This window comes from Mesoplodon mirus (genome assembly GCF_964341445.2).
Source record: "Mesoplodon mirus genome assembly, chromosome: 18".
NCBI lineage: Eukaryota > Metazoa > Chordata > Mammalia > Artiodactyla > Ziphiidae > Mesoplodon > Mesoplodon mirus.
This window is the reverse complement of record NC_138994.1, coordinates 2450424-2462584: the sequence shown is the minus strand read 5'-3', so window position 1 is coordinate 2462584 and position 12161 is coordinate 2450424. Positions and strand designations below refer to the sequence as shown.

Below are 12161 nucleotides of genomic sequence, written 5' to 3'. Positions count from 1 at the left end.
AAATGTTTCAAATATGCATAAAAGGTGAAAGAACACCAATTTATGTATATACCCACAACCTAGACTCTATGATTCACATTTTGTTATATTTGTTTTGTCACTTATCCATCCGTCCATCTTTTTTGTTGTTGTTTATATCTATATCTATATCTATATTTTTTAACATCTTTATTGGAGTATAATTGCTTTACATTGTTGTGTTAGTTGTTGCTGTATAACAAAGTGAATCAGCTATACATATACATATATCCCTATATCCCCTCCCTCTTGCATCTCCCTCCCACCCTCCCTATCCCACCCCTCTAGGTGGTCACAAAGCACTGGGCTGATCTCCCTGTGCTATGCGGCTGCTTAGCACGAGCTATCTATTTTACATTTGGTAATGTATATATGTCAATGCCACTCTCTCACTTCGTCCCAGCTTACCCTTTCCCCTCCCCGTGTCCTCAAGTCCATTCTCTACGTCTGCGTCTTTATTCCTGTCCTCCCCCTAGGTTCTTCAGAACCTTTTTTTTTTTTTTTAGATTCCATATATATGTGTTAGCATACAGTATTTGTTTTTCTCTTTCTGACTTACTTCACTCTGTATGACAGACTCTAGGTCCATCCACCTCATTACAAATAACTCAATTTCGTTTCTTTTTATGGCTGAGTAATATTCCACTGTATATATGTGCCACATCTTCTTTATCCATTCATCTATCGCCATCCATCTTGTTTTTGATGCATTCCAAAATAAACTGCAGACATTGCTACACTCTAGAATGTGTATATAATTAACTAAACTTCAATATTTATTTACAGTTCCTTTAAACCAACGAGCTTTTGAAAGATGCCAATTCCTTTTTTTTTTTTTTTGTAATGGCTTGGCTAAGTAAACTATGCAACCAATTAGAAATTCTACATTCTAAATCCTAATTTTTTATTAATTCTCCTACTTTGAGTAATTTCTCGTATCTCAGTTCTCTCATTAACAAAAGAACAAAGGCACTTGGTCGACATGGTATAAAATCTTGATTACCAAATTGTAAAATGGACCTTGTGGTTATGGCAGAATTCACAAATGAGAGACACTAACTAATATAACTTAAGAGAAATAGCTTATTGGAGATTATCCAACTTTATGTGGGCATAAAGTTTTCTGTAAATTATAATGAGAACTCAACAAGGCTCACAAACTCAGGAGGGATCTTGAGTTTGAGCATTTAATGATAATGCATCTTATATAAGCCACACTGTATCCAAGATAAAACCATCTGAGGCTGGATTATTGAAGACTGAGTCACTCCAAGTGGGAATTTCATAACCAAGCATTAGCATCAAATTGGAACTTTCTTGGCTTTGCAAAGCCGTAGTATTACTGGCTTGTAAACTCCCTATTAATTAACTACAGTAAGAGCTGCCACAGGGATAGCTGCCCCTTCCTTTATGAGCTGCTTGTTCCCCTACACTGATTTTTTTTTCTTTTGGAAGATTGGCCCTGGAAGGGGCATCCTTTGAAGCCTGAAGAATCAAAGCTGCTGCAAAGCACTGCTGAGAGTTTCGAAAGAAATATGAAGAAACTACATTGGACCTGGGGCGACAGGCTGAGATCTTCCCAAACAGGTCAGCAGTTGGTCTGTAAAATATTCCCATTGCCAAGGAGGCAGTGACATCTTGTGTAAATCAAAAATGAAAACCCTAAGATATCTCATTTCCATTTTAAATGCATGGGCGTTGAATATGGATATCTAGCACTCAAGAAGTTCCTGTGGGATTGACTTTTTTCCCATCTTCTCTGAGCCCTTTGCTGAGCGTAATAAGGACCGCATTTCATTAGCAACCCTGCTAGCGCTGCACTTCAGGGAGACTAGATGAGGCTACACAGTGGGAGAGAAGATCTGGTTTCCAGAGGAGAAATGATTCACATGGTGTGGTTATAAAAACCCACTTTAGGCCCAACTCATTTGCAACAGAATCTTGAAATAAAATTAAATCCCAAGGAAATGAAATTTCCTGCATCATTTTGCAAATTTAAAAAAAAGAGAAAAATCATAGTGATACCATAAAAGAAATCAAATAGAGGTTTCAAGGTTTGGTTGGTAATGTTTGCATTTTTGTAACATTTGGAAAAAAAATAATTCCAAACAACATTTGTGGGGAGGCAACTTAAAAAGAAAACACAAGATCATGGTTAGGAGAATCTTCAATTGAATCAGTCAATGTCATAGAAAAAAACAGAACAAAGAGTTTGGCTCCTGAAAGCTGACCCAGTGCTCTTGCATTTCTCTTCCCTTTGCTCCAGTTTCAGTGTAACACAGGAAGTGGATACAGAGTGGATCTATAATAGCAATAAGAGAAAACAAGCAAATAAGAGAAAACCACAACCAGGAAGGCCTCACGCCACAAGTTTCTGGAGATCCACAAATAAGATGAATACAGAGAGGCATTTTTTTCCAGTGGCTTTCTATAAGCAGAGAAAATAATACAGCACTGGGACAAAAGACTAGCTCCAGATCAAATGAGACTTAAAATCAAGGCCAAAGTAAACAGTGGTAAAATGAAGACAATAATTTCATATAAATGATCTTTTCACACAATGTATGAATTAAGAGCCCCCATTTACAGACAGAGAGAAAATCTTCTAGTATTAAAAAATTGACACCAAGGATTTTCTGAGACCTTCCAAGACAAATCCATTTTGAGTAGATAATAGGAATGTGCCCAAGTGTTAATGATGGCTATAATTCTATCAGGAGTAAAGCAAATTTCAGCAACCTAACTATATTGCTAAAGAGTAAGTGCTCAGCTTATTATTCTAATGGGTCAGTCCAACCTGAAGGGTGTAAGCTCAGTTATCTGCCTGCCTCCCAGGTCTCATTTCAAAATTCCTTTCACTCTAGATAGAACATTTTTTTCTGTTTAATAAGTACAGTACTGGGAATTATTAATAAAAAGGTTTGAAAGGAACAAGCTTTTTAAAAAAAAAAACCCACTTACTAAAAAATTATACATCACAGTTACTTATATATAAAATATTTATTTTATGGGATGACCAAAGGGAGAGGCTTCTGCCCACTAATACCACCATAATAGCCCAGTAGAGAAGAAAACAAAAATGGATCAATTTAATCTTAAAGCTGGTACCAAATCCAAGAAACCTGAATAAGTGAAAGAATAAACAAAATAATCATCATCATAAAATTAAAAGGAGAGTTACACATTTCAAGGCTGCTTTGAAAGTACAGGAGACTTGCTATGAAAGAACATATAATAAAATGATCTTCCTTTCCAGGTTAAGCCAAGAGACCAACAGCAGGTATTATTATATGTCTCTCCTGTAGAGCATTTCAGACTAAAAGAGCAACAAATATAACCCCTCACTACCCCCAGTAAGTATATCTCCAAAAATCTTTAACACGATTGTGAAATCTCAACATACACTCACTAATTAACAGAAAACTGGTACAGGAATTTGGCATACAATTGATCAGTTTGAAGCCCTGAAGTTGTTGTGGGTTTTTGTTTTCTTTCTTGGTTAAGGATGAGAGACAGAGATAGGACTGAAAAAGGAAGAAATGAATTTTTAACCTTCAAGATGTGGTCAAATTATTGCTATGACTTCTGAGCCTTTTCAGAGCTCTTTAAACTCAGATGGATTGCACAAGTACCTACTACTCTTTTTTTTTTTTTTTTTTTTCTGTGTTGGCACTGAAACTCCAGTGTAGCAAAACGAACAACAGAAAGAGATGTTATAAGCAAATATTTAAACCTGTAACACAGAGGTACCAACAACACATTCCACATTTCTTCTCTTGATAAGCACACTTCATTTGAATGTTTTTTGTTTGGGGCTTTTAAGCTCAATAACCGGCACTTGGGAAAAGTAACACTCTCTGTGTAATTAATGGTAATGATATTTAGTCTACCACTTCGAAAATCTTGCTCCCAAGAGTTATACTGGACTAACTTTGGACTAACTCCTTGTCTTTCTTCCTACAATACAAAGACACAAGGACAATATATTCTTAAACTAAATCCTGTTTTAAAGCTCGATCCATGTTAAGCTGACAAGAAAAACTCGGAATTCCCAAAAAGAACTGGAATTATTTTTATGATATTTTTACCAATGTATCATGTTTCATGCAGAGCTGTATGCTAACCACCCACAATGAGACATGTTCGAGATATTCTTTCAGTCTGTACTTTAAAAGTCCTGGTTTTGTGGGTTTTGTGCCCTAATCCTGTTACATCGTTATTTCTTTCTTTCTTTCCATTTCAATATGCTACTAATCTACCTGTCTCTTTTTGGAACTCCTTTAAATTTCACAAAAGGAAACAATACTCCCCGTTTGTTTCCATTGGCTCTGGCCTTCACTTCCAACAGTGAGCATAAATGACTAGCTGTTCCAAAATGAGCCACCAAGAGAGAATTTATTCCTACCTCCGTAATAAAAATATTCTATTTTCTTCATCCCTCCCCTGACTCTCAATGTATTCATGCTGTCAGATGGCCTCCCCTGAATCAAACTTAAGAAATGCTCAACTGTTTCTGCAAATGCATAAGAACGCCATCGAACATCTGAGTGTAGATCAAGTCTGCTTCATTCCAGGTGTCTCACAGCTGGCGCTGGTACTGCAGTGACCACCATCATAAAACAGCAGGAGCCTCTGCCTGGCTTTCATCCTAATCATTCTCTAAAGAGCTCAGTGAAAACTTGGACTCAGAAAGTGAAAGCCGTTAGTTTTAGGGAGAAGGTTTAAATGAGGAGGCAGTTTGAAGAAGAGCAATGAACATCGCAGCTCAGGACATCAAATACCACAACAGGACTTCATTTCCTTGGACTTACAGAAATCGTTATCCTTTTTTTATTTTGTCTTACATGAAAAACATTACCCTTCATTGGTAACACTTTTAAGCACCCCCCCCAAAAAAACCTATGAAGATAGAACTACAGATATGATTTTAAGTCTGGGAGGACAGAGAATAGTGAAGCTACCTGTACTGAAAAACAGATGAGCACTTGGAGGACATCCATGACTCGACACAACTGTCATTTCCTGGGGTCGGTCACTCTGGGCAACAGAAGGGTGGCAAATGGCACATAACAACTGTGATGGAGTCAGATGCTTTGATTTACAGTGAGTCCACAGCCATGCAAACAGCACTGAATTCTGAGCCACCATAAAAATTAGGGCCAAGCCCCTAGAATTTACCAAGAATCAGAGCCAGTGCTATTTTCACTTCTCTCAACCCTTTTCATTCTCGAGCAGTACAGTGTTGAGGAAAGAATTAAAGGGATTAAAGCGAGGACACAACAAAGATAGAGTGGAAAGTTGGGGGAGGAATATATGTATGTATGGTATTTATATTTATCTAGTGTCTTTCCCAGATTATCCTGCTAGATTTCTTACCCACCTTCCAAATAAGCCGTAATGTGCCAAATCAATAGTTTTATACAGGTTCCTACCCTCCCCCACAAATTTACCAAACCCCTAAAATTTTATTGCTTTAATATGACTAAAGATAAAACTTTTTAAGTGACTTTAATTCTTTTGATGCTACTTGGCAACTTGCCATATACATTTAACTCTCAAGTTTGATGACTTCCAAATTTCTTTTCACACCCAGCCTCTGGGAAAGATACAACTTCCACACAAAAAAGTAAATGTGGCTGGCATTGTACCAGCTTTCAGTGCTTTCAAACCAGCTGGTATCAATACAGGCATAACATCAACCAGCTATATGGGGCTATAGATGCAACGTGGCTGAAAAAGAGGATTCAGTAAGACAAGGGTTACATTAACGGGATGATGATTGAATGGACAAATGTAAGACAATTTCAAACAGCTTGCCAAGGGAAAGCCTCATTTTTCCATTTTCTTGTACAGTATCTAATTTCTGGCTCCTCATTTCCTCCTGATCTGATAATTATGAAATTCTAAATAAAGTGTCATCTTTCTTGCAACAAATCAATGAACAGAAAGCTCCCATCAACAATGCAGATGTTTCCTAAAACTCCTGCTGATTATTTCCTGAATGTCTATCCCACAAACCACACAGCAAGTCCTTTGAGAACAAGGAACCCTCTCTACCTCGTAACAAATACAGCTTCTAAGTGTGCGAGCATGGGTATGTGTGTATGAGCGTGTGTATGCACTTAAAGAGAGGACTAAGAAGTAATATGTAAGTGATAACAGTGAGTCACCACAAAATCACCTTGTATTATCAATTTCAGATTGAAATTTAGCCCTTTCCAAGTTCTGTGGTACAAATATGGGAAAGGAGAATTCCTACTCATGTATATTTGTCTCTACAGCTGCAGTAAAATTGTTTTCACATTCCTTACCACAGATTTATACCATTAACACCATTAAATGGTATCACCGTTTATACCATGAATACAATATACACAATTATATTATGGGCAACCCTCTCCCTTTAATACAGTTTAAAATAATTCTACTTTTGTTCTTCATGCCATCCTTATAATAATCCTAAAATACAAAGGTCAACTTTGTATTAAAAAAATAAAAAATTCTATAAGTTACTAACTGAGCCTTCAGGTACACAACGAAGCCTAAACATATCTACTAATAAAGCAACATTATGGGGAAGTTTGTTTTAAACACTCTTCCAGCCTACCATAAATTATAGATATTCTCATTTTGCAAAAAGCTCCCATCTTTCGCATTCTGTTTGTTTCAATTATTCAGGGCAACCCAGGCTGATAATTACACAGTCCCCAGTTGCTGAGTAAAAGTGATGTTTAATTAGCCAGCAGGAAAGATCGATTAAGATCCAGCAGGGCATCTTGAGAGGTTCTCTCACATTCCTGGAAGGAATATATTCTGGCTGTGCCCTTTGAAAGGATAAAACTCCTTGCTTGCTTCTAAGGAGTTTCAATGAGGCTTCTAAAGTAGATGCTAAGATTGGTCAGCCACACAAATTAAATTCCAGGTATAAGGACTTTCCTGGTGGCCCAGTGGTTAAGACTCCGTGCTCCCAGGCTTCCCTGGTGGCGCAGGGGGTAAAGAATCTGCCTGCCTATGCAGGGGACACAGGTTCGATCCCTGGTCCGGGAAGATCCCACATGCCGTGGAGCAACTAAGTCTGTGCGCCACAGCTACTGAGCCTGCACTCTAGAGCCCATGAGCCACAACTACTGAAGCCCACGTGCCACAACTACTGAAGCCCATGTGCCTGGAGCCTGTGCTCCGCAACAGGAGAGGCCACCTCAATGGGAAGCCCGCGCACCGCAACAAAGAGTAGCCACTGCTCGCTGCGGCTAGAGAAAGCCCGCGTGCGGCAACTAAGACCCAACACAGTCAAACAACAACAACAACAAACAAACTTTGTGCTCCCAACGCGGGGAACTAAAATCCCACACGGTGCAGCCAAAAACACAAACAAAAAACCAAATCCCAGGCATGTCCCTGCCGTTGCTCTCCCTTTACTAAGAGTGCTCAGTTCAAACATGCTGAATCACATTGCCTCCAAGTTGGAAAACACGTAAAGTAACACTCTCTTATCCCCAACTCTCGTTCAGTTACCACATTTCAAGCAAGAGGTGGTCGGGAAATATACTGTAAAGGAAAATTTTTATTTCTTCCACCATCAAGCAAGTGTATGCATCTGTCAGGTGCTCACATTCTAAAAGGTACAAATTAGGTCAGGGCTTTTAATTTAAAAAAAACAAAAACTTAATGAGCATGATATTCCAATCAGTCTGAGACTAAGACATTCTACTGTGCTCAGAGAATCAACTAGATAAGTCCAGTTTAAGTTTTCTATTAGGAAAGGAGATGTGGATATAAAATCAAGACCAAAAATCCTAACAAAAATTACCTCATACTGTTTAACATCTTCCCTTTCAGTAATTTGGACAATCATAAATATTTAGCTTTTCACACATTTTGCAAAAGTGTTCAATAAAGACTAACATAACAATCCAAAGCTGAAAGCAGGATAATTTTTTTAACATAATTATCAAAATATTTCCATTTTGGTAAACTACCCTAAATATGCCTGCCTACCTCCAATGCAATTCAGTACACATTTATTAAGCCTCTACCAAGTATAAAGAATTATGATAGGTGTGTCTTACTTTGCTAATTTATATACAATTAAAGTAGATTTTACTGATTATAAATTGTTTTAAAGCTTATGAAGAAGAATAATGGAACCAGTTTATACAAACCTAGCTTTGATTTGCTGCAAGCCCCGTAGAATATGGTCTCTGTTGTCCCTTGCACCAGCACTGAGGTTCTCATTCCGCAAAACTTCTCCCAGGAACTCCTCAGTATCTAAAAGAAAAGGAAAGTTGATCAATGGAAAAGAAAAAGTACTAAGGGAGAAGGAGGAAAATCTGAAGGACTAAGAAATGGGTATTATTTTCTCTTTAAAAACTTTAAAGTTGCACAACGAGGTGAATGTAATTAATGCCACAGAACTGTACACTTAATAGTGGTTAAAATGGTACATTTTATGCTATATATATTTCACCAGAATAAAAAATAAACAAAACTTTATATATGCCTGTAAATGACATTTTCTGATAATCCAAGACCTTGCTATGAATTTAGAAAGTTAATGCATATATTAACCATAAGAAATAATTATTTTCTAAACCGTCTTAAAGAAATATTTAAATATTAATTATCACCGATGGCAGAGGATGGACTGTCAGTTTTATAAACATGTAAACATTACAAACAAGTCACAAGCCAACAGAAGCTAGAGAGAAATACCAGTAAATGGAACTGAAATTTAAAATAGAGCTGAACTGCAAAATCAAGAACCAAAAGGGCAGGCATTCAAAGAAGAAAAATTAATCAGCAGATGCATCATTAATGAAAATGACAATGCAACCAATTGAAGGAACCCACATGGAAAAGAAAAAATGTGTCCAAGAGGAGGAAACTGCAACTATGTGAGCATAATTACATATTATTTCTATACATGATAGAAATATATAATATGGAACAAATGATGTTATGTTGAAAGAAATTGGGGGGGCATTTACAAATTTTCAAAGACAAAATACACTGATAATGATTATAATTGCCAGAAATGCTAGCTATACACTTTATTATGCATAAAAGAATTATAATCCCTAAAAAGCAAATAAATAACATGGTTAAAATTTTCCACTTCCAAAAATATGAAACTGTATTATATATACTATCAAGATAATGTTATGAATTTATACAGTTGGGTTACATAAGCATACTTAAAATTTTGTTTTACATTCACACCACTCAACAACACCAAACAAAAAAATCTTAGATAGCCATTACAAGAACTTCTGATGGGGTATAAGATGTACTTTTGATGAAGTTCTGGAAATAAAAATTTCACTGAGGACCACCATCAACTTCCAAGACCTGCATCACATTTATTGCATATGTCATTTAATAGGTTCCTCCAAGTTCCTCTAACGGCTAAAGAATGAAAAAATGAGAAGTTTAATTAAAAGGTAAAAAAAAATGCTATCAAATAATGTAATATACCATATTAACAGGATAAAGGACAAAGACCATGTGATCATCTCAATAGATGCAGAAAAAGCATTTGACAAAATTCAACAGCACTTCATGATAAAAAAACACTCAACAAACTAGGAATAGAAGGAAATTTCCTCAGCCTCATAAAGACCATCTACAAAAAACCCACTAACATCACAATGGTGTGTGAAAATTAATAAATAGAACCCTCATTTTAAGTAAGTCAGGATACCAGAAGAGGGAGTGCTCACGCCCTACCCATAGATGTCAATTGCAGACTCAATAGGAAGAGGTGTACCTTTGTATCTTCAACAGGAAGAATGTTGATACTTTACTACCCAGAAGGAGGAAGGAAAAATTTCTCCTTGCCCTGCAAGAGCCCAGCCAATGAGAGACTGTTACACAACTCAGCCAATGAAAAGCCATTACACTTTGAACTCCCAGTTTTCTCCAATGGACTCTTGGTTTATAATAGCCCCTCCCAACTCCTTCTTCTCCTCTATAAAAGAAAGTTCCTCTCTTTTGTTCTCTGGATTTGCCTGTGGATCACCATAGATTGCACGTCCTGAATTGCAAGTCTTTGCTGTTCCCAAATAAACCCATTTTGCTGGTAAAATAACTGGTTATTTGATTGTTTTAGGTCAACAAGTGAAAGACTGAATGCTTCCTCCCTGCTTCTAAGATCAGCAGCAAGACAAGCTGCCTCCTCTCACCACTTATACTTAACATTGTACTGGTGCTGGCCAGGGCAATTATGGAAGAAATGAAATTAAAAGAGTCTAAATTAGAAAGGAAGAGGTAAAACTATCTCTACTTGCAGATGACATAATCTTGTATATAGAAAACCCTAAGGAATCCATTGAAACACTATTAGGTCTAACAAATGAGTTCAGTAAGTTTGCAGGATACAAGATTAATACACAAAAATCAGTTGTAATGGGACTTCCCTGGTGGTCCAGTGGTTAAGAATCCACCTTCCAATGCAGGGGACGCGGGTTCGATCCCTGGTTGGGGAACTAAGATCCACATGCTGCAGGGCAACTAAGCCCGCACGCCACAACTAGAGAAGCCCGCGTGCTGCAATGAAGACTCAGTGCAGCCCATAAATAAATATTTTTAAAAATCAGTTGTATTTCTATATAGTAGCAACGAAAAAATGAAAATTAAATTAGGAAACTTCCATTTAAGATAACGTAAAACAGAATTAAATACTTAGGAATAAATTTAGCAAAAGAAGTATAAAACTTAAACTCTGAAAACTACAAAAGATTTATTTTTGAAAGAAATTAATGGCCTAAATAAATGGGAAGAATCTCATGTTCAAATATGAGACTTACTGCTATTAATATGGGAATATTTCCATATTAATCTAAAGATTCAATGCAATCTCTATAAAAATCTCATCTGGCTTTTTTGCAGAAATTGACAAGCTAATCCTATGATTCATTTGGAAATCCAAGAGACCCAGAATATCCAAAACAATTTTGAAAAAGAAGAACAAATTTGGAGGATTCACATTTTCTGATTTGAAAACTTACTACACAGCAACAGTAATCAAGACAATACAATACTGGCATAAAAACAAACACACAGGTCAAAGGAAAAGAACTGGGAATTTAGAAGTAACCCCTCACATTTATAGTCAATAAATTTTTGATAAGGATGCGAAGACAATTCAATGGAAAAGAATAGTTTTTCAACAAATGGTGCTGGAACAACTGAATATCCACATGCAAAAAAATGAAGTTGGACAGCTACCTCACACAATATACAAAAATTAACTCAAAATGGATCACATTTTGAGTTAATAAAAAGTAAAAGCTAAAACTATTAGAAGAAAATAGGCATAAATCCTTGTGACCTTGGATTAGATAATAGTTTCTTAGATATGATGCCAAAAGAACAAGCAACAAAAGAAAAAATTGGACATCAAAAATGAAAAACTATTGGGGACTACTCTGGTGGTCCTGTGGTTAAGACTTCACCTTCCAATGCAGGTGGTGCGGATTCGATCCCTGCTCGGGGAGCTAAAATCCCATATGCCTCACAGCCAAAACACCAAAACATAAAACAGAAGCATATTGTAACAAATTCAATAAAGACTTTAAAAAATGAAAAACTATTGTGGTTCAAAGGGTGCTATCAAGAAAGTGAGAAAAATTTTGCAAATCATATATCTGATAGGAGACATATGCAGAAATATAAAAAGCTCTTACAACTCAATAATAAAAAGACAAATAACCCAGTCTTAAAACAAGCAGAGGATCTAAACAGACATTTATCCAAAGAAGATATACAAATGACCAATAACAAACGAAAAGATGCTCAACATCAGTTGATACCAGGAAAATGAACCACAATGAAGTACCACTTTACATCCACTAGGATGGCTACAGTTAAGAAGATGGACAATAACAAGTGCTGTCAAAGATGGAGAGAAATTAGGACCCTCATACATTGCCAGTGGGAATATAAAATGGTGCCGCCATTTTGTAAATGTCTGGCAGTTCCTCAAAAGGCTGAACAGAGAGTTACCAAATGACCAAGCAATTCCACCACTAGATATTACCCAAGAGAAATGAAAACAGGTGTTCAAACAAAAACTTGTACACAAATGTTCATAGCAGCATTATTTTTTTAACCATCTTTATTGGAGTATAATTGCTTTACAGTGT

General features: G+C 36.6%; 1 protein-coding gene across 3 annotated transcripts in view; it reads right to left on the bottom strand.

The window, feature by feature from the left end:
• The window catches only part of SKAP1 (src kinase associated phosphoprotein 1), a 280603-nt gene that overhangs the window by 235580 nt on the left and 32862 nt on the right, over window positions 1–12161 (bottom strand). For all 3 annotated transcript variants that reach the window (XR_014291940.1, XM_082604463.1, XM_082604464.1), the window contains exon 2: window positions 8181–8286. Coding sequence is in view for 2 of the 3 variants with exons in the window: in XM_082604463.1 (XP_082460589.1) it covers window positions 8181–8286 (106 nt within the window). In the remaining variant the exon portion in view is untranslated. The remainder of the gene's footprint in view (window positions 1–8180; window positions 8287–12161) is intronic.